The sequence below is a fragment of the Rhea americana genome, unplaced genomic scaffold (assembly GCF_003343005.1).
Source record: "Rhea americana isolate MKP2758 unplaced genomic scaffold, rheAme1 scaffold_136, whole genome shotgun sequence".
NCBI lineage: Eukaryota > Metazoa > Chordata > Aves > Rheiformes > Rheidae > Rhea > Rhea americana.
In genome coordinates, this window is record NW_028185439.1 from 708,138 (window position 1) to 730,303 (window position 22,166).

Here is a 22,166-nt window from a genome sequence, read left to right on the forward strand (position 1 = left end):
TCCACTGCTCTCCCCTCATCTACCCAGTCAGTCACTCCATCAGAGAAGGCTGTTAGGTTGGTTAAGCAGGATTTCCCCTTGAAGTTGCTCTGTATAGACTTTGGGAGAGGACAGAGAGAAAAAATCCATGCAAGGTGAAAGACAACTAGGATACAAACAGCTATGGATATATTTGCTCAAGATGTTAAAAGAAGTAGCAGTACTTCAGTAGCCAGAAGTAGGTTAGAATCTAGAGGAACATTCCAACAGGAAGAGTGGGGCAAAGACACTTAGCCAGTACAAAGAGAAGCTGACCAGGATATATGGAAAGAGCCGTCAAACAGTCATCCAAGAGGGCAGCAGTAAGACAGTAACACACATACTTATGCTATTGTCCAATTGCCCTAGCTTAAATTTGAGGATTACACAGCAATAAGCTTTAAGGCTGTCATTAACTCAAAAGTGTGACTTTAAACACAACTTTCTGTTGCGCTGAGCTTCCAAAATTATGAAATAGCACMTTAAAAATATTTTTTCAGAGGTTTATCAAATTGGAAAACAAAATCCACTAARCTCAAGCAATCAAGACAAATTGCGACCCAGCCATCCAGGAATCAGATGTCACTGTCATTTGAAAGTAGCAGCCTGAAATAAGCGTTTTCTCAACTGCAACAAGCCCCTGTAATCAGCACTGCCAGAGCACACTTAATGTGCTACATTTACGAATACACGCTCCCCTTCTCGGGTTCACTTTGTGTCGGGAAATACGCTCCAGGGAAGAGCGCTGGCGCCTCGCTGCTGGTGTGCGCTTTTTCAGCAGCTGAGTGCTGACCTCTAGTGTCAGTAGGGCTCTATTACCATACAGCAAGTGGTCGTGCAAGACGCACGCGATCCTTCCCGATTTTCACATGCAAGCTGTGCGTGCCACTAATGCATAGGTATGCAGAAAGCTGAACCCTGCTTCACTGGTTTCAGGCATACAGAAGCACTAAATAAGTCTCCTCTGCCACGCAGTATACACATCCTTACTTCACTGGCGATTAACACAGGCACATGTGCGCTCACGGCATGTCTTCCTCTTCGTAGCACAGCTGGAAAATTCTGTGCACAGCATGCATGTTTACATAGAAATTTTGCAATGTATAATTCCTCAGGCAAATCAAAAAATCAGTGATTGCCAAAGCATTTAGTTGATACTTGCCAACTTGAAGAAAACTTTGGTTCTCRGAGGGTGACAGCTCCATGCCAAGTTTCCTTCTCTCCCCTCCCTTTTCCCAACGGCTTCTTGTAACAGCTACACCGTAAGTCATTACAGGAATTTTATTCTAACAAAGAGAACAGTCATTCCAAGTTTTGCACGCACACCAGATAGCCCCATCTCTATACAAATATATATACTTCTAAATTTCATTTCAGGTAAGGCTCATATTTCACAATTTTTTTTTTTACATATGATAAGTTTTTACATATAAAAAAGATTAGCAAACTCAAAGGAGGCAGGAGAGTAGAAGGACTTCAGTCTTCTCAACTTTAACTGGGAAGCTCAATTCTGAGCTTCCCAGAACGTGAACAAAGCAGTATGTTGCTTTTTAAACACATTCCCATGGAAATAACTTTGAAGATTCTTTCAAGAAATCTTTATTTTCACTTTGGAYAGACACATTTAGCATGTGCTCTGARATCTATGATCTGCCTGCTGTTTCTACTGATTACACCTTATAGGTCKTTTCTACCTCTCTCTGCTATATCCTCTCCTGTAACTCTTAAACCCAGAAATCTTTACAGAAACATCAATATTTATTTACCTGTAATATTACCACAAGCCCTACCTGTATCAAAGGTAACTAGTATTATTATTTTGGCATTATACTTTTAAAAAGTTCAAATTCACACTCAGCCTCCTTATGACACATCAGAAAATGTAGTGTATCATTGCAGTTTTCAGTGTTTAACATTACTTGGGTTTGGCTTCCTGTTGAACACTGTCAGGACAGGGCATTCAAGGAACCATTGGAAATATCCTGCCTTCTCCTTTCTGTTTATTAAGTACCAGTCCTTCTTGGAGCGGAGAAAGTTCCTTGTTTAATCAGACTTGCTACTTGCACAAAGCTCCCAGTAGTCTCTCAGGGTATACAAACAGTCAGCAGTATAAATATTCTCTGACATTATGGCAGAGAAACCGTAAGAAATCTGAGCAGGGAAGAAGCAAAAATAGTCCTTTGGAGAAGGAAGTTTGGTGGTAGGAGCAGAAAACAATAGATTCAGGGAGAACAACAATTAAGTCAATGTAKTTGGAAAAAAAAGTATCTAATATTTTGGGGATAGACTGAAGGGCCAAGAGAAAAGTTTGGGGGGGGAAGAGCGGAGAAGTTGACCTGAAAATCTTTTAAACAGAAATGAATATGCAAAGATGAATATCTGACAATACTAAAGGAGTGCAAAAAGGAAACAATCATCCAAAACCATAATAATTGAAAAAAAAGTGGATAAAAACTGGCCAAAAAACGATTAAAGAAAACAGAAAAAGAGATCAAACTTTGGACAGGAAGCCTTCCCTGCCACCATTTTTCCATCAGTAGCATTCTGGGGTTGAATCTCATAGATCCAGGCTCCCTCCCCTCCCAGGGTCTTTGGTATCAAGCAGAGTCTATCCTGATTCAAGCACCAAGGACTGAAAAAAGAAATGCCACTAAAAGTCTTCACTACCACTGCTTCCCAAGCAGCTGGATTTCCATATTGCTGGACTGTTCCTATTCCTTTACCAGGAAGCACTGACAAGTTTTAAATTAATTGGCTGAAGCTCTCAGTAACCAACTAATGTTTTAAAGAAGGCTGAACTGGCCCAATTTCTGGTGTATTCATAAAATGGCTAAGCAAGACATTTCCAGGTCATTTTTCAGTAAAATGGAATACAGAGGTGAAAAGGTAAGAGAGCATTTAASAGGCAGGTATGTAAATCTCCACAATGTTTAGATCCCTGAATTGCAGAAAATAACAAGCTGTGCCAGAAAACCCGTAATTGGATGCATTCCCATTAAATCATTTCCAAGCATTTTACTCCAGCTTAGGTATTTGTGGTAGAGATAGTCAGCCATTCTTGAAACTGTCAAGATACTTAACTATGCAAAAATTAAGGGCTTTATCTCATCTTTAATTCTGTCTGTAATTTTACATTATTTTTCTTTCTTTTCTTTTTTAAATTCTGGCTCAAAATTGGGGCACTTTCAAAATTCAATCACACCATGGAAGTGTCATTTTAATGGAGATAAAAGAGTAATATTAACTGACATACAACGCTTTCTGACAAACAGAACTGCATGGGAGTGAGCAATGATTGAGATCTTAATCACTTGTCGGCTGTCGCATTGTGATGACTTGCATTTTCAACTAATCTGGCTTGAGTAATGAGTGAAATTTCTAGCTGAATGCTGATTGGCACTCTCTGAATGAATCCTTTCCTCATATTTCATTTTCATGGGTGACTGATCACATCTAGTTATAAAAATCCTGACATATGTTAATTGAACAGATTTGTGACAGGTAATTAGCTTTCCATTCCTAAAGAGTACTAGAGCTGTTTAACTGTTTAAAAATGATAAAACTTTTTTTTTTTTCGCCATCACCTGTAGCCCTTGATTCTAGGATTTGAACTTTAGGAAATGGCTTCAAAAAGTGCAAAYGAAAGCTACATGAAATCTGGAGTCTTTGATTTTGGTGATTTCTATTTGTTTCACTGCCTTTTTGAGAGAAGCAGAAGGAAGAGATAAAGAGCAAAATAAAAACCCAGTTGTGAGGAAGAGCTTGGCTTCAGGGACTCCTCTCCATTCTTTGAGCAGTCTTGCAAAGCATTCTTTGAAATTTTCAAGCCTACACCCTAAAAGATGCAAGGAATTACTGAATTCATGGAAAAACTCCTCCACTAGGTGCTTTGTGATAGCTCAGCTGTACATGCTGAGAGCTGAACTCCTCAGTCTACTGTACAGGAGCTGTCCCATCATGGTACCAAGAGCTGAAAACACAGGGAACACCAGCTCCCACAGGAATTCTTTTCCCTATCCCAGAGCAGAGCACAACATTTAGGCACCCCAAGAAACCATGCTGTAGCCTAGGATCTCAAGGCCTTGGGCTACAGATACTGAAAACAAAATCCCTGGAGCTACTTATTAGACCTTCAAAATACTGCCAGTAAGGCCAGGAGACTGGAGATCAGAGAGTGGGAACCACTGAGGATAGGAGCCCTAAGCTGCATGACAAAAACCGCTCCACATGGGGCAGACAGCTTAAGCCCCCGGAGCTTTGACACCTGAGCCCACGATGGACTGATCAGCGGAGGCTGCAGGGGAGCCACAGAACATGAGATCCCCCCAACCCAAACAGAGAGCCAGCACCGCGCAGGGCTCCAGGGAGTGTACTGCATGCCAGAGGCATCGCATATTAGCATTGCTGAAACAGCTTTTGAGAATTTTAATTTTGRGGGGAACTGGAAAATTTAGACATTTCCTGAAAAAGAGAAGTTTTGGCCAGCGCTAYTCTTTGTTCCATGTCAAGGAGCCCATCTCTGTCTTCGGCTGGGGAACAAATAGTACTTTACCTACTATTTTCCTCATAGGAAAAAAAAACTGTACAAGTGCCAGCTAGATTCTTGCCAGTAGGAGAGCCAACAAGGACTTTTGGCCATTCAGATGATCTCCTAYTGTTCTTGTTCCTCTGTGCTGCCCAACTCTCCCACATTGCCCTAGGTTTCATGCCAGACCAGTCCTCTCAATGCCTCCTGCTCTGGCCCCCYTTCTCTCTCAGACAGGCTTTCTTTTCAGTATCTTTTTTCATTTAGCTTATCCCTCCCTAATTCTTGACTGGCTTTTAGATATTACTGTAATAATAAATACCTTTCCCTTTGTATCAAGGGAGYGGTTCCAAGGCAATACCAGTTCCGTAACACTATCTGAGGAGTACACYCAGCCACAGCTCCCTATAGAGGGGCTTGTAATTCAGCTAGACTGTAAAATATTAGTGGTTTCTTCCATTACAAAGAGAAATTCCTATTTAATTGTTATGAGACTAACACAGAGACAACAGCTGCAAGGACATCTTTGGAGCAATTAAATATGCATTTTAAGGAACTTTGGATATTAAGGTTAAATAGTTTTTTCATTCTAAACAGTCGATTGTAATGGCTAGCAAATATTCTGGAAAGTTTCCTATGTTTCCTCACACCACAGGCTTTTGATAAACTTGTGCTATTATTTTGTCAGCTTCACTGCTAAATATTTACCCTTTCYCTGCTGAAGATCTCAAATTCAAACTTTAGTGATCAAATCACTTGTCCTTAACAATGTCTTATTGTCCTTAATGTCCTTAACAATTATGCATACAAATTCCACCACAAAATAACTGTCAGAAGGAGAACAGAGATAGCAGTAAATTAATTGCAAACAACCAATACTTTATGCAATAGCATAAAGATAATATATGGGAAGAATAAAGGACAAATTAAATTACAAGGTTTGTAGTGAAAGATTCTTTTATCAAAACAATACTTTGGGAGAAAAACAGGAGTCTTTGAGAATTCATATTAGACAAATTTTGCTTCAACATTCAGAGATTAAAATGCTTACAGTAGCTTTACATTGCACAAAATGAGAAGTAATTTAATCATGTAGTAATGCATGTTTTAAATACTCACCTAACTCAATGTCTCTTATCCCCATATACGTTTCAAGAAGTTCATCCACCTTTTTTATTGCTTTTTCTTCAGCTTCTGATGGCTTTGTTGAAATAAAGGGAGAAACACAGTAAAAGCATGATTATATCTATMTTTGCTGATTTCAAAATAACCAGTAACTGCCACTGATTGCACCACTGATTTTACCCACCTAAATTTAAAAAACCCAGAAGTAAAACATATATTTTACTTTTCCACTCTTCTCAAAAACCCTAGCCTTCCTACTAAGGTCAAATATAGCCACATAACTTTCACTTTTACCAAACTAAACATGAGTCTTTCTTCTGCTGAAAATACAGATCTTCATCAAATCCTCACCAGCTTTATGGGAACCCAGGATAAAYAGCATTCTTCTTCCAAACCTTAATCCTGGTTTTACACACATTTGTGTCAATGTAAGTCATTAGCCTTTCTTAATCTTTACTCTAACCCTGGATACTTTGCAGTATCAGAAACAGAAGCAACTCTTCATTTGTCCTTTGCCTCCACCTCTGCGCCTTTTCAACGCTCCTTGGTCTAATCCAGTTTAACCACATCAATGTAATCCCTAATATTTAAATATAGGCTCTCTGATTCTAGATTCCTCCACATTTACCCTTATTGTGCTAGTATTGCACCAACTAGCTGGATGGACACCAAGATGGCCAGTCATTCTCCTGCTGAGCCACAATCTGGTGACACACATATCCACCAAAGGGAAAAMACTTCACTGTAAACAAATACCTTGTTCACACACACAGAGGCTGCCTGCCAAAACTCCTCTTCACCTTGGTTGATCTCAGGGGTTCAACAGGACAAGCCCTGGGCAAATTAACCTAGCTTTAAGTTAGGCCTATTTTAGGCGGGAGGTTGAACTAGGTAAAGGTCCCTTCCAACCTAAACAATTCTTTGATTCAGTTACATAGCACTTAATACAAAAGCATACATAAGTCACCAGATGTTTCCCCTAAAGAAACCGCTAGTCTTTGGTCCTCACCCAGAATCACATCCTAGTTCTTCAAGCCTTCATTTGTCTAGGTATAAACCAAGGTCTTGAACTTTAAATAAACATTTTGCCCTGCAAAAAGCACTCCTCAAACACCTCAAAGCAGGCTTTGTAACATACAGATTTTTCCTTCCTATTTTATCTTACAAATCTTGGGGAGGAGTAAAACAGGCGATGGAAGATTTAACTATTCCAGGGCCCAAAGATAATCATACCATTTCCTCCACAGTGGCAGGGCCTTTTGTTCTCAGTCGAAGAGTTTCTCTGCCTCTGGAGATTTTAGCCTCTGGCAGAGATCCACCTTGTGACCTYGGTTCCAACATTTCTGAAGACAAAACAAAACAAAAACAAGAATGCCAAATAAAACTAAGTATTAGTCAAAATACAATGCATCTCATTTRGCCAATTACTACATTATCTTCACTTTTTATTCTAATTATGATCTAGAAGTATCTAAAAATTATTATTCGCTRTATTTCAAGTATAGCTCTGCTGATAATTTCTTCAAATTTTGAAAACCACTTGACTGCACTAAACATAGGGCTTCAACTGACTAATGTGTCTATGCAAGTATATCGCACTCAACTTCACATGTGTACTTCGCATAATTGTATCTATTCTACAGAAAAGGTATAATTATTTATTACTTAATATTAGGTAATGGCTGAAGTCATCCACTACATGCTGATTTACCTTGGTCTTTGCAGACAGACTTTGTAGTGGGCTGAGCATCGCAACATTTCCACCCTTCATACAGGCTATGATGCCAAGACTACTGCTGAACAGGTCGCGTGCCAGACTGAGCTGAACATGCCCATTTCTTTCATGCTAAAGAACTTGATTATTTTCAGACATGTAGCTTCTATGTTCATAAGTAGATTTGCTGGACTTTCTTCTGTAAGTTTCACCACGGRCAGGACTTCACACCTGGCAAGTATCTAATGAGAATATCTGGCTCTACCCAGTGTTTTCTTTAGCTGAATTTGGCTTTTCTGGTTTAACCTTGGGTAAGCTTGAGCTACACTCCAGTTAGTAAAAGGAGCCTGAAATCATTGAAGATTTGGCTTGTTTCAGCTTTGCTGTTCCAGGAGAGGATTTTACATTCAAGACTGGCAAGTTCTTATTCCTTAACTTGCTATTAGATGACATGGCTTTAATTTATTACTGATACGGGAAGTATCAGTAATATATCTTTGAAACTATCTTTGAAAGTAAGGGTTTAAGATTCTCTATTCATTATGCCCAGCTTTGTCCAACTCATCATTCTGACATGAGTAGTCAAAATCCAGATTATTCTTCTGAGCAAGGCTTAAAAACCTGAATTTTAACTATTTTTATTTTAACAAAGAGATACTGCATAGTCTGTAGACATAGAGCCAACACTTCTCTCTAATCCTTTTTATAGTTTCAAGGACAGTTACATTTATCCTTAAAGTTTTCACCATTCCCTTCAGACTTGTTCTAARATGCCATTCCTCATGCAACATGCATCTTTTTTCATTTTATCACCATTAGTATATTAAAACTCATGATTTGACATACGTTTTGTTGTAGATTTGCAATACTTTGGATCAATGTTCTCTGGTCATCRCAGAAGGTATTTTTTCACATTCACATACTTTAGAGTTTGTTCTATGCTGCCTTTGCTTTATTTCTATTAATTCTCCACTAATCCACGGAAGCCTAGCTTATGACTGTTAAGGACCAATCTTACTCACACAAGCCTTTAATTCTGTGCTTGGATATTGCATTGAGTAGCTGAGCCTCAGCCTTTGTAGTAGCACCAAAAGAAAAAAAAAAATCTTCAATTCCTCTCATTTTCAATTTCTGCTGTTATTCTGACACCAAGTGTCAAGACTGGTGTATGACAGCAGTCAGACTGGTAACAGATAACAAGAACTTGAAAAATTAACTTTTCAAACTTTTGCTGCTATGGTGTAGACGGTGATTTTGAACTTTGTGTCAATGCAGGTTTGTACACATATGCTTATAATTTAATGGTTTATTGAACTATTCTTATTACAGAAAAACATGAATATGAATGGGTCATGGAAAAAGATTCAAAATCAAGAGAATAAAAATTAAAATGTAATCTCTATTTTGACTTTCTAAGCTAGTCTAGTATTATTTTTTAATTTTACCAGACCCAATTAAGTTAATGTACAAAAGGATTAGCAATTGGTGTACATTTATCCTATATAAAGTACCACTTCCTCCTAACGTACAGGCAGTAGAGCTAGAGCTTTGCCATACTGCTTTTCTCTGATCCTGAGTGTACTTGATGCATGATTAGAGATTCACAAAGAAGCTGGAAGGGCAGGCAGGCACGCAGCAAAGGGGGTGCTCTGGGGAATCACCGATTCTGCTTCCTGCAGCATCCCTTTGCCTTAGGGTGCTCAGTCCTCAGCAGAGGGCTCAGAAGTGGCATGTGGAGGATCAGGGATTGCTTGTCAGAGATGCAGTGGAAAAGAGAGGAGGAGGTTCGAGGGTCAGGACATCAGTCAAGCAATCCCTGCTATAAACCTGCGTCTGTAAAACAGTTCTTATACTTGTCTTGCATAATCATGGGATGGCAAAGGAGTCAAGACCGAGTGGCTGTGGTGGCCCACCACACAGCGACCAGCCACCCAAATCAGAGGAACAGCTTCCCGACACCAGGCACTGCGGCCAGCAGACAGAAAGCAAAGGGGAAAAAAATCCATTCATAAATTTCCAGCTTCAAAGAAAAACAAAAATATAACTTTCTAGCAATTATATTAGCCTGGGTGGGCACCTGCCTGCAATCTGAAAACAAGCTTACAGTGCARTGCAATGTCAGTAATTCAACGTCCGGTGAATAAGGCAGAGAGTATCCAAGTCACTCACCAAATGCTTTCATGGGTTCTATCAACTCCAGCTTAAACATCTGACCTTTCTCCAGGTCTTTTAGCATTTTGGCAACTTCGTAATGCCGATAATCTGACACATTTTTTCCATTTATAGACTCTATGTGATCACCCACGCAGACCATTTTGATTTGGTCCATTAGGCTGCCTTCTTTAATTCGCTATTGTTTGGGGGGAAAAAAAAAAAAGCAAAATTAGAAATGTTTCTTTAAAAGATAAGCAGGTAATACAACAAAGTTTCAAGAATGTGATCAATTAAAGATGTCAATAACATTGCGCTCACCGCAGCAGCAATTTTGTGTATAGCATTTTCATAAGACATGTTTTATAAAGCATTATTTTTAAACAATTTGAATATACATTGAATATAAAATCATCAGTTAAAAGAAAGAATATAAATTTGGAAATTAAGGCTTTTGAATAACCCAGTATTTTTGCGCTTACAAATTCAACCCAAAATGTGTCAGTAATGAGAATGCTTATCTGAGTCTTGATTTTTAGATTTAATAGCTTGGCAAGAGTAGGAACAGAGCCTTTTTCTTCTCAAATATGGACCAGGGACAGAAAAATAAGTGTGATGTACTAAAAAGTTATGTACTATAAAGGGTTATTCTCAGTTAGGACTTGTTTAGTGGCAAAAATTTCTATCTTTTTCCTCATTGAGCCACATAGGTGCATATTAAACTATTTCCTCTGAAATAATAATAAGTCATAAGAAGTGCTTCTAAAGTAATCTCATAGAATACAAATTGTTTAAAGGTCATAAAATAGAATAATGTCAGTATTTTTGGCTTCAGTAAAATTTAGAAAGTGAAAAAAATCCTAATCATTAAAAGATCTCTGTGATTTATCAAGTCAGTAAAAGGACACTTAAAATTTCTTTTTGATGCTAGATGCTGTCATGTTTGTTTATCTTGTGCTTGTATCATGGAAAAGTTACGACATACTAGAACGTCTTATCGTATTTTGCAGAGATACAAATTTCTTTCTAAAACCTTCCTGAATTATGTAGTTTTACATAAAGACTGAGGTTGCTTCACATGAACTTTGAGTCAGTTTACAGCGAGACAAGGGAGATAAACATACTGCCACCTACTMCTGTACCACCCAGGCTAGCAGCACAGCCATCTCCAAAACCTGCTCCGTGTTCCCGTGCGCGTGGCTGAGCCCACACGTGTGCCTGCATCCGAGAGAGTCGGTGGGAAGTGTGATAGTGCTCCCTGTCCTGCCAGATACTGAGGCAATTTTTAACTTCAGGCTGAGCTTAACTCTTTCAAGCACTTTTGTTTAACCTCGATTAAAACCAGAAAGGAGAMTCTTCATGGTGAAAGAAGAAGGGCTTTGGGACACGCACAAGAAACCARACGCCAGGGTTCAAAACTGCGCCTACCGCACTACCATTAATGGTTAGCACTAGCGGTAGATTCATTCCCGTTTAGCTCTTCTTTCTTTCTTGGATCCTAATAACAACACTGTAAGTAATATGGACTAGCTATTTGCATAGTATTCAAATGAAGTTTTATATGATGTGGTTATCATCCTCACTGCAAGGAAACTAACAACCAAGCTATGCTGTTACAGTAATTAAGATGCAATTGATACACCTCTATTTCAAATGCTTTACACTCCATTTAGAAGCCAGCAACTGTATTTCCAGTGCAATCTGTAATTCCYGTTAATTATGCTATTCCGTTTTACAGTACCTGCTCATGTACCATGCTGTAACAGCAGTCTCAAACATTTACAGAATGCTTCACGTTCAGATGTTACTCTTTGCATGACTACTTTAAATCTATTATGCAGCTTTTCATCAGGCTATGTACCCMAAAAGCTGGTTTGTGATAGTAGCATGACACCAGGTCCTGCTTTTACTAAATGCAAAAATAACATCAGAACCTGTAGCAAAAGAAACCACAGTATTCAATGTCAGGTGTAAAATTTGCCTGGGTTATGTACGAAGSCTAGGTACAGTCGTGTTATCCAAAGCTCAATAAAATTACTACAGCCCATAAYAGCTTTCAACAACCCACAGATAGTTGGGTTGAATATTGCTCATTAGTTAATACTGGAACATAGCAACAAAGTTTTAAGGAAAGGAAATACATAAACAAAAATKATTCTACCAAACCTTTCTTTATAATTAGGAACTGTCTCTGCTTTGCGATTTAGCTAGAAAACTAAATATAAAAAAGATTCAGCTTTTACTTTTATACATCCATATTTTCTATGTTGTTTAAAAACATCCATTAGCTAAATACACGCAGCAACAGAGTAGGCTCCTAGAAACTCCTTTAAACTGATGCAGAACTGCATTGCCACCAAGACTGCAACATGCTCATCGTCCTGCTGCTTAGACAGCAAAGCGAAAGAAAAGGTTTATGCAGTTTACTGGAAGCGGCAGCCTGCTTTGCTGCCGCGGCGAGGGTGCTCCTCCCGCCCAGGCTACCAGGCACGCAAGGAGGCTCCGCGCAGGGCCGCGCACGGGGACTTCGGCCGCCGCGCGGCCGGCGGCGCCTCCTCGCAAAACGCCACGCGAGCGGCAGCGTGAGCTACCCCTAGGGCCTCCGAGCGCTCGCCCGTAAACACGCAGCTCGGGCCACGATTTTGCCTAACTGCTTGCCGAAACCTCCGCTGCGCCCACGCTTGGCCTCTTCCCGCAGCAAAGTCCAGTAAACCCATTTCTAGACCACGTCCCGTTTCACAGCCAAGCTAGCTACGCAACGAGCGCAGCACACGACCCCTGCAGACGCAGAGCTCTGCTTACGACGGCAACGGGGACAGCAGGGACCAAAGGTCGTTACCAGCGTCTCACTAGGAGCTGGTAAGTGGAGAAGATCAGCGCAAGGCATCTTGCAAAGCTAGAAAATCTGGTTAAGGTTCCTAGTATCTATCCTAGCCTCATTTCCCCAGCCTCTATTTGTCTCAGAGCAGAGTACCTGGACGTCACACAGGTGATGGTAAAGGAGGGAATTATGTTTAAYGTACAGTACAGGTTAGTGCTCGTTACTTGTGGTGAACTGTGCTAACCCACCTCCTTAGCACCTCTTATTTCATCCTATGTGTTTAAGATGTCACATCGACTGTCACGTAGGACAACGCTGGAAAGATGAAAACGCACCGTACTTGTGCCTACCCCCATAGGGCAGGGARGCTTCTGCCCTGGGACCCGACTCCGAGCGCGCCGACTAATCARCGACGTCAGAAAATCACTATAAAAGGGAGGAGAGGGCAGACGAATGTGAGCAATATCAAACACCTTCCTCCCTCGTGGTGGATCGGAAAACATCGTGGTCACACTGTAGAGCTGATGCACGTTACAGAAGCACTGAATAAGCGAACAGTGACTAGCAATACAGAAATAGCTGTACCTAAAAAAAAGCATTTTAACTTGTCACACACAGGATAATAAAAGATTTTATAAAAGGATCATCAAAAAATAATTAATCTGCTACAGTAATAGAAGCTTCTGCAGAACAAGGTATTTCACTGAAAATTAAGTATACCTTTATAAACGCACAGCCAATTCCGTTGTCTGTAATAGTAAGCCCAAGCACATCCTCACTTTTAAGAGCTTCCACTTCTTTCCGTTGTCCTTTTACATGGGCAAATATGAAGTCTTCGAGGCCAATTTGTGCTCCTAAGAGCTTGTCCATATCGACTTTGTGYGTGTTCAAAGTGCAAAACATGATCTGTATGGGAGAGAAACAAACCCGTTACGTCCGAGCCCGGCGCCGGCCGAGGCTCGGTGAGCTCCGCGGGCTGCCGGCGGGCGAGAGCAGAGCGTGGCTCCGGCGTCCCCGAGCGCGCCGCCGCCCTTCTCCCGCCGGCACGCTCCAGCCCCTCGCGCGGCAGGGAACGCCGGCGGCTCGGACCCGGCGGGTAGGAGCTGGCGGGGAGGAAGGCGGAGAGGCGTCAGCGCGGACAGGCCCCCGGGGCCCGGCAGGGGAGGCCGGGCGCGGACGCCTCCGACCGCCCCTTTCGGAGCGGCCACCGGCAGCCAMCCCACCGCCGGGGGACCTTCCCCGGCCAAGGCTTTCCTGGGTGTTGCCGTACCGGTGTTAGGCATCCTTCAGCGTTGGTTTCCGAGCGCCGCGGTCGCGCTGGAGGGAGGGAGGGGAGACGCGGCGGCAGCGGCGGCGAGCAGAGGGAGGCTGCAGCAGGCCGTCGCGGCGCTGCCTCGCGTCGCGCTAACGCCGCGTCTTCAGAACGAGGCGTGAGAACCGGGAAAACGCGGGCAAAACCGACGCCTCTCGCTAACGAAAACACATACGACGGCTGCGTACGTCCATCAGCAACCACCGAGYGAATCCCGTGACGGCACTGAAACCCCCGCGGTGACTCCGCGTGCTGAGCAACGCTGACGCGCCTGGCGACGTATTTGGAGTAAATGTATCCTTAATCAAGTCATTTTAATATTTTTAATCAAAATCTTTTTGATATAAGCAGCAGCCGTTCGTTTTTATTTCACATTACCAGATAGAAAGGTTTTTTTTTCTTTTTTTTCTTTTTTAAAAAGGAACAGGGGAGCGTTAACAAGAGGCACCAGCCCTAGCAGCATGAGGATATTTGCTGTTTCAGTCGCATGATCTTTGCTTAATCGGATTTCGACCTTTCAAGGAAAGGCAAATTCATGTTCGTTTTCAGAGTGAATGAAGATTCGCATATTGAAATAGGTCGCGGTTTATCAAAAAAGGCTACTTGACCGTTAAAGAACGTGCTAAACCCCACTCGACACTAGGTCGCTCGTAAAGTTTCCCCTCTGATCCTGTATCAGCCCACTTGAGCCCTAAATTAGATTTCTTTAAATCGTGGAGGATGAGTCACTGGAGCGAACTCAGCAGCAGGGTCACAGCAGAAGCCGGCGCCTTCCCTGTTGTACAGCGGGAAAGATGCTTTTCAGAGCGCAAAAAAGAAAAATGGAAAAGATGAAAAAGAAAAGGTGCGAACCACCACATTGAATGGGAGAATTTAAAAAATGAGTATATGTAAGCCGATAACAAGAGAAGTGAGTTAATTCCAAAGTCTGCACAGCACAGGTAAAGCTTGTATTAAGCGGTTTATTAACCCAGGAAAACAGAGGGAGAAGAGGAGACAGTCTCCAACTTGAACTGTTTTGAAGCAGTACTTTTGAAATCATTCTGAAGAGGAACAAAAATACTTCYAGTTATCATTTCCAAAAACACGTGGAGATCTCGCTACTATTTCTTGAGAGGAGCGGAGGAAAGCAGCCACCCCCGGACCCGCAGGACACAGTCGTCCGCCTGGAGGCACCACGGCGGAGCAGGAAGGGGCCCGGCGCCGCGGAGACCCCTCGCCTTCGGCAGCTCCCGCGGGTCCCCAGCCACCCCCAGCGCCCCGCACGCGTTTTCGTTCCTCCTTCCAGCATCGCTCCGTGATGGAGGGAAATTAAACGCTCGCTAAACCTATTTTGATGCGTCCAGATCAAGTAAAATACTACTCTTAATATATTCCATAGACAGCACTTAAGTGCCATAAAACCAGTTTGCCTTTTTCTTTTTTAAAAATTTTTTAAATGAAGATACAGTAACCTGGTGGTGTTTTTTTTTTTTTTTTTTTTTTTAATCCTACAGAAAAGGCTAATCGCTTATCTCACCACCCAGCAAACCGCCACTGCGTCCTAACACCCTCAGCAAGGAGGGCTGCAGCCACGCACTGAACAGACTTCAGCGCCGTTCTCTCAGGACACACAAAAATTGCAGCTAACCGCTGCTCCAACAGTAACACAATCTGGAGAAATCCCGGTTGGTTTTAAGTAGAAAATTAATTTTTACTTTACAAATATTAATTAAAACTGAGGATTAGCAATTAGTTTTTACCTAAGTTTCAATTCAAAGAGTTTACACAAAGGGCTTTTTTTTTTTTTTAATATATTGTATATAAATTCATATACAAATTTTTAGCTTTCAAGCTACATAACTCAAGCTACATAAGCCAGTTCACAACCGTAGCTCAATTTTTTGTTCTCACAGTGAGCAAGCAGCAGTATGTTTTTATCTTTTTTAAGACGACATCAGTATCATTCATCTGACCTTGTGGCACACGGACAATCACCTAGTGACTAGTTTCGCACCTTTGAAAAGATAAAATTGGCAACAGAGCAGAAATGTGATATTTGGAAACTCAATCCAGTTTCTCTTTTTAGACCTTCATCTGAATGGCATTCCCGCCGCAGCCTGCAAGTCTGCAGGATTTTGTGAGTCAGTTCTGCGCTGCCGCCACGGCTGAGAGCATCAGCCGGGCAAAAATAAATCTGAAATCACTCTTTATCCTCTTTAGCAAGCAACTGGTTTTCTTCCTCAGAGCAGACATGCACAAAGAGTAAGATACTAAAGATGCATCTACCCAGGACAATATACAGTTACACTATGTATCAGTTACAGCTCAGCTTTGTTTCTGCAGGAATGAGGACTGCCAAAGCAAAAACGACATTTTTGTCAAAACTTTTGCATAAGCTTAATATTGGTACCTAAGAACAGCTTAAACACTTAAAAAAAAAAAAGAAAAGAAAAGAAAAAAAATGAAAAAATAATCAACCGCAGCTACCATAGTATACCCTTTTCATTCACTCAAAATAAGGTTCAAAATATTTTTAAAAAGTAATTTTCTTACCAAGAAACAAAACAAACATAAAAAAGAGTGCAGATTTCATTGTAAAGTCGTCTCTCTCTCCCCACCCTTCAGACACATTTGATCTTCAACTCAGCATAGCAGAGCTGTGACACTTCATGCCCACTTTAGCAAGGTATTAGAAATCGCGGCTGTTACATCAGTCAGCAGGCATCTAGGATGCCTCTTTCGCTGTGAGCGTTGTCTTGCACAGCACGCAGAGCAGCAGGAAATTCCACTTGGCTGGGGGAGACCGGGGCTGATGCACAGCCTCATAAAATAGATTTCTTATCTAAGATTACTAACAGGGATTAGTCCCTGCATCAGTATTTTCAGAGATAAGAGACTACATTAGCCAAGATAAACAGGGTTACACTATGTGTTATATAAAGTATATACAGGATATACAATATGGTACTGCGTGAATTTAGGCATACGTATTAATCATTCTCATCTTCCAAATTCAGCCTACATCTTAAGAACTCAAAAATAACTTGACTGATTGATGACATATTCAGAAACTATTAAAAGTACTTTTTGATCAATAGATTTCCAACCACTTTACAAAAGAAATCACAGTCACTTTCTCTATTTAAGAAGTGGGGAAGAGGACTCCTGCTATGGAGCGAGATGGACCATCTGCTGACACATTTCCCTATACATCTAGKTGGCATTATACAAAGACATCACATCAACGTTTCCAGCTACCTTCCAGCATTTTCCTTACTCATTTTTTCCTCCATGGGAGGAACAGGGGAGCTTGCCCAATGGCAGCAACCAGAAGAGAAACCAACTCCTCGGAGCTCTAACATGCTCACAGCTCTCTATCAGCGACACAACCCAAATACATCCYCAGAACTGTAAAACAAGCATTTGCTGATTTACTGCTCTCTTTTTCACCCCAAGCGCAGAAGAAATGGCTGAAAATTGTTTGAGAAGCAGACCATTAACACAGCGAGTATCACACATACAATAATGCATCAAACTTAAGTACCACTTAAAGTACTGCTGTTGCCCTAAGTTTTCAAAGCAAGCAAACAGTGGTGAGGAAAGGGTTCAGAGAGGGTGTTAAACTTGTTCGTTTGAAGCGTTTGATCTATAGATGAGATAATGAAAAATGTTTCCATGGATAAGCAGATATGCTAAAACCTCAAGCACTTTCRAGCTAGAGATGAGGATTTCACAAGCTGATCCTTTTCTCTGACACTGTTTCATAAGAGTTCAAATCAACTCATTTTTAATCAAACCCTTTTATGAGAGTTGGTCATGACACAGCTTCATCTCCTGCTCCTTGTTGAGCAGGAGACACCAGGCTCTTGGCACAGCAGCCCAGTCACAAGCGAAGCAGCTGAACTCTGTTACTGGAAGAGGACCCTGAGAAAGCTGCCTTTCTGCTACTGAGACGTTTCCCCTTTTCCTGCCTTTCTCGTTAGGACTCCTTATGAAGCAGAAATCCTTCCATGAGGGAGGAAAGCCCAACCTTCGCGGGCTCGGCAGGCACACCCACCGAGCACCCAGCTTGCCCTGCCAGCCCCACCATGCTTCACCTTACAAAGCAAACAAAATAATCAAGAGAACAAGTTATGACTGCACAAACTAAAAGCCCATGTGCTATGCCTTTGTAACTTATTATTTGCTTATCATCTGTTCAAGAAATTACTCTGCCACCGTCAAACTTTAATATCCACATTTCTAGTGCTGGGTTAGCTGCTTTCAATGCTTTAAATCTCTACTGTGTGCTCCCACTGAAGCATACCACCAGCAAACACTTGAATAAGTCCACATTGTACTTTGGCCAATGCTTATTTATTCCATTTATGATATGAGCTGCACTTGGCATTTCCATCCTCACAAGGAACATAACATCCCCTGGAATCATAGTGGAATAGCGATCTTAAGTGACCAAAACCATATGCAAGTACATTTTCCAGCTATCTTCCCTGTTTCATCCTTTACAGGGAGAATAGAGGAGACAGTTGTAATATTGTGTCAGTAGAAAAACAAACATATTTGTGGATAGATTATGTTGCTAGTTAAGGAATATTATCTATTTTATTTAGCACTCTATTTCAGAAATCTTACTGAAGAAACCAAGTTAAGCCCAAGAACAAAATGGCCCACCTCAAACAGGGCTCAAATTAGCGATATGTTGCCAGAAGCAGTGTTTCCTCCTCCTCCTCCCTGTGGAAGGGGCGTTCTGTTTGGACCAGGAAAAAAAAAAAAAAAAGAAAGAAAGAAATGCTGGGTAAACAAGAGAGGCACGCAGAAATACAGGCTGAATGTCAGATTCAAAGGGGATAACTGAGACGTTTGGCATTCACCTAGAAAAATAGGAGGAGAAAATCTAGACAGGAAAAGTTGAGCAGTGCGAAAGCATCAAAGAGCTCCCATGGTGACTGGGGTGGGAAACCTAGTGGAATACCCAAGCTGGTGCAGGCTGGCTCCTTCACAGGTACTTGGTAGCATCTCCTTCCTACAGCCAGCAGCTCACGCGGGTCAAGCTGACAAACACCAGACAAGCAAAGGAATTTCAGGACGGGATTCTCAGCAGCTTCCCAGACCACGTGCTAGAGCCAGGGAGTGCAGAAGTTCACATCAGAATAGTCCAACTCAGCAGAAGTACATTAAAGCCCTCAACTCCAGCTTCCCACRTTTAATATCCCCTTCAAAGCTACACCTGCCTTGTTCTGCCCTGGGACATTTCCCCACTTTGCCCTGCTCCTGAGCCAGGTCTGCACTGAAGTGCGTCACTCTGCACTGATTCTCAGTGTCTATCCAAACACTGTGTTTTGTACCAGTTTCCCTCATCACTTTTGGCAGTCAACCACGGATCCTAGAAAGGGATCTCCAGCAGAAGCTAAACTCAGCAGCTCCTGCGGGACATAACACAAAGAGGAAATGGGGGTGCTGTAACCCGGTGAGTCAAAAGAAGTGACAGATTACAAGTATAACTCATCCTGAGCGCTGCTGAAACACTTAAGTAGGAACGCATCCAAGAATTCACATCCTTGCCTACGCTGCAGTCGACTCCCGTATCATGTTGAGCGTCCTYGCTTCTGTCACGGTTTGCCAAGTGCTCTCTGCCTTGAGCTCCCCCTCTCGCCCCCCTTCTGTTTCCATCTTGGTCACTGCAGAGCAGATCTCTGCGATAATGCTCCTTTCCAGCGGCATTCGGGTTTCACACTGCCCACAGGCTTCAGAATAGCTAGGTCACAGAAAATTTCCTAGGCGGATAACACCGCTGAACGGCATTTGAGCACCTCAGTGTCTCGCAGTTTGCTGAGGTRTGCCTTCAGGCATTATTTTTTATGCCAGCTTGCCCAAGCAGCTTTAATTAATAAATAATACCATTTAAAGTGTCAACACTTCTCTCATTTGCAGCAAGCTCTGCAGTTAACAAATCCATGCATTTCATGGCATCCCAGTCAGGAATTTGGTCCATCCTCCATTAAAATACAGTATAACAAAATCTTAGTGCTTTGGGCCATGAAGAAGTCGCTCAGGTTTTCCATTTTTTTAGTTGCTATATTTGTCTTGATCCCTATCACACCATCTACTGCGTTACATTTACTGCCAAGTCCCTTGGCTTGGGTGTCCATGAATCCTGCATGTTGCTCTTTTGCATTTTTTCACCCACTTGTCCATCTCTATTCATGCACTAGAATTATTTATACTTACAAATTAATTATACTTACAAACTATTCTGAGTATAATATTTTTCAGTCATAGGCATGTACTGAACTTCCATTCTTTGGAGTATTTTTGCTTGCTCATCTTTGCAAAGCACTTGCAAAAGTCCTTAGCATCTTAAACTGTGTCAGTGAATCAAATATTCTTAAAAAGGGCTTTCTTTTCCTATGTGATGACACACACACACACAAAAAGGATATATAAACTTCCTCTTCCTATCTATGACCTGCAAAGGTGCACTAAGCAGGGCCATCACAGAATGTAACCGAATGCCCTGCTAATATGCTCAGAGCTAAACCAGATCTACAATCTTCCAGTATTTTCACTAGCTTTAAGTGCAAGTTTCTCATATAGCCAATATCATGTTTCTTCCTGAGCAAAGAAACATAACTTATTTATGCAGAGTTAAACCATACATASCCTTTCCTTATGCCAAGCAGCTTCAGCACAAAACTGTTCCGAGATATGAAATATTTTACTGTTTATATTCAGATGCTTTCCCAAATTGTTTCTTRCTATTCACTGATTTAATCCTAGTTCATCTTCTCTTGTCAAAAATCCTGTTGCAAGACTCTCTGGTCCAGATCACTTTGGTCACTGTTTTTATTTTATACAACTTAATTAGAACCTTTCACTCAAGAAATTCATTAGGCCTTAAAGAATAAACTTCCAGCACTAACTCCCCATTCCCCTCCCCCCCCCTTTTTTTTTCAATCAAATTTTTAAAAATAAAATCACAGGAGAATGGATGCCCGGGACACGTGTGAGCGTCCTGCCCTCCCCTTCGGGGGCCGCACGCTATCCATGGCGCGGGAGAAGCRGGAAGCGCACGCTCAGCCACCACCGGGTTTCCCAGCAGACACTCTTCTTTCTCAAGTCAGTGGAGCCGCGAGGCCAGCGACAAGGGAGTTCAACAGTGAAACGAAGGAAAAGAAACTAAAACAGAAAAACGATCTGGCAATTAGCGGGGCTTGAGAATAAAAGGTATAACTGGAAACAGAGCAGCTAACAAAAGGGGAACTGAAGCTCCGTATGGAAAGAAARCAGAGAAGCAAAAAGGTCAGAAAGCAGCTGAGAAGGTCTGGGACATCGGCACACGGGCTGGCAAAGGTACTGCCCATTCTTAATTGCTTAATGCAACAGCGACTGGTTAAACCGTGTTCGCTGCCACTGCCGCTTTTATAATTCACTCTTTGAAGTGCTGCAAGGTCTAACCGCAATAGTCTCTCAGAGCAAAGTCTATAGTAGTTTAAAGGAACCAGTTACAAATACAAAAATAAGTAAAAAACACATAACCAGCCACGACGAAATGTTAGCACTTTGTTTCAAATCGCCACTCAGAGGTTAAGGCTCAGAGAGCCATGTAGGAAGAGCTTGATATGGCCACGGCCTTTTAACTAAGGGAAAACAATGCATTTACAAACACAAAAGAATCATAATCCAAACAAATGCTTCAACTCAGCTGAAAAAGATCAAAAAGGCAGCAGAGTATATATATATTAAAAAAAAAAAAAATCCTATTAGAGTTTTAACAGGCCTTCCTTAGCAATGGTCTTTTTAAGAGTAGTCATTTGGCAAAGCAGAACACGTTYGAACTGTTCAACAGCACATCAATTTGTATTTTTTTTTTTAAGGCCAGATTTAAAGCATTATACCCCATCGCCTCTGATCTGTATATTTACCCTCTTGGATACACTAATATWTTTAAAACAGAAAGAATCACTGCAATCAATAATTCCTGCCCTGAAATATGAAATACATAGTTTGACCCTGCATTCAAGAGGTACTGAGTTGTGTTAAAAACCCAGTCAACACCAGGTTAACTGAGATGCTAGGGATATTTGAGTTGAAATGAATAATATTTTGTCAAATAAAAGTTAAATGCACTTAYATTCAGGKTTTTTTTGCACGTGACGCTGCTTTCATTTTCTAAGAGTCTTTGGCAACAGCAATAGTAGGGGGTTTTTTTGTTTGTTTTTTGCTCCCCCCCCCTCCCCAAATGGGAAATAACCCCCAGAACCGCGGGGACAGGCAGGCTGCAGGACCACGCCGCCCGCCCTGCGGCGCCCCCTCCGCCCACCCACGCGTGTCGGCGGCGGGGCCCTACCTGCGCGGGGGGGATGCGGAAGGCCTCGGCGATCTGCGCATAGAGCTGGCGGGCGCTGGCGAAGCCCTCCACGCGGCCCGTGGCGCTGCCGTGCGCCAGCTGCGCGTGGAAGTGCAGCCGCGCCGGCGGCGCTGCCGGCGGGGCCGCGGCCGGCGGCGGCGGCGCCGCTTC

At 42.0% G+C, this 22,166-nt stretch overlaps 1 protein-coding gene across 1 annotated transcript in view; it reads right to left on the minus strand.

Moving 5' to 3' along the window:
- GIPC2 (GIPC PDZ domain containing family member 2) overlaps positions 1-22,166 on the minus strand; it is a 31,514-nt gene that overhangs the window by 5,826 nt on the left and 3,522 nt on the right. Inside the window, exons 2-6 of the mRNA XM_085298236.1 lie at positions 21,996-22,162; positions 13,075-13,260; positions 9,552-9,732; positions 6,902-7,011; positions 5,663-5,744 (exon numbers count right to left, since the gene is read on the minus strand). Coding sequence (XP_085154362.1) covers positions 5,663-5,744; positions 6,902-7,011; positions 9,552-9,732; positions 13,075-13,260; positions 21,996-22,162 — 726 coding nt within the window. The remainder of the gene's footprint in view (positions 1-5,662; positions 5,745-6,901; positions 7,012-9,551; positions 9,733-13,074; positions 13,261-21,995; positions 22,163-22,166) is intronic.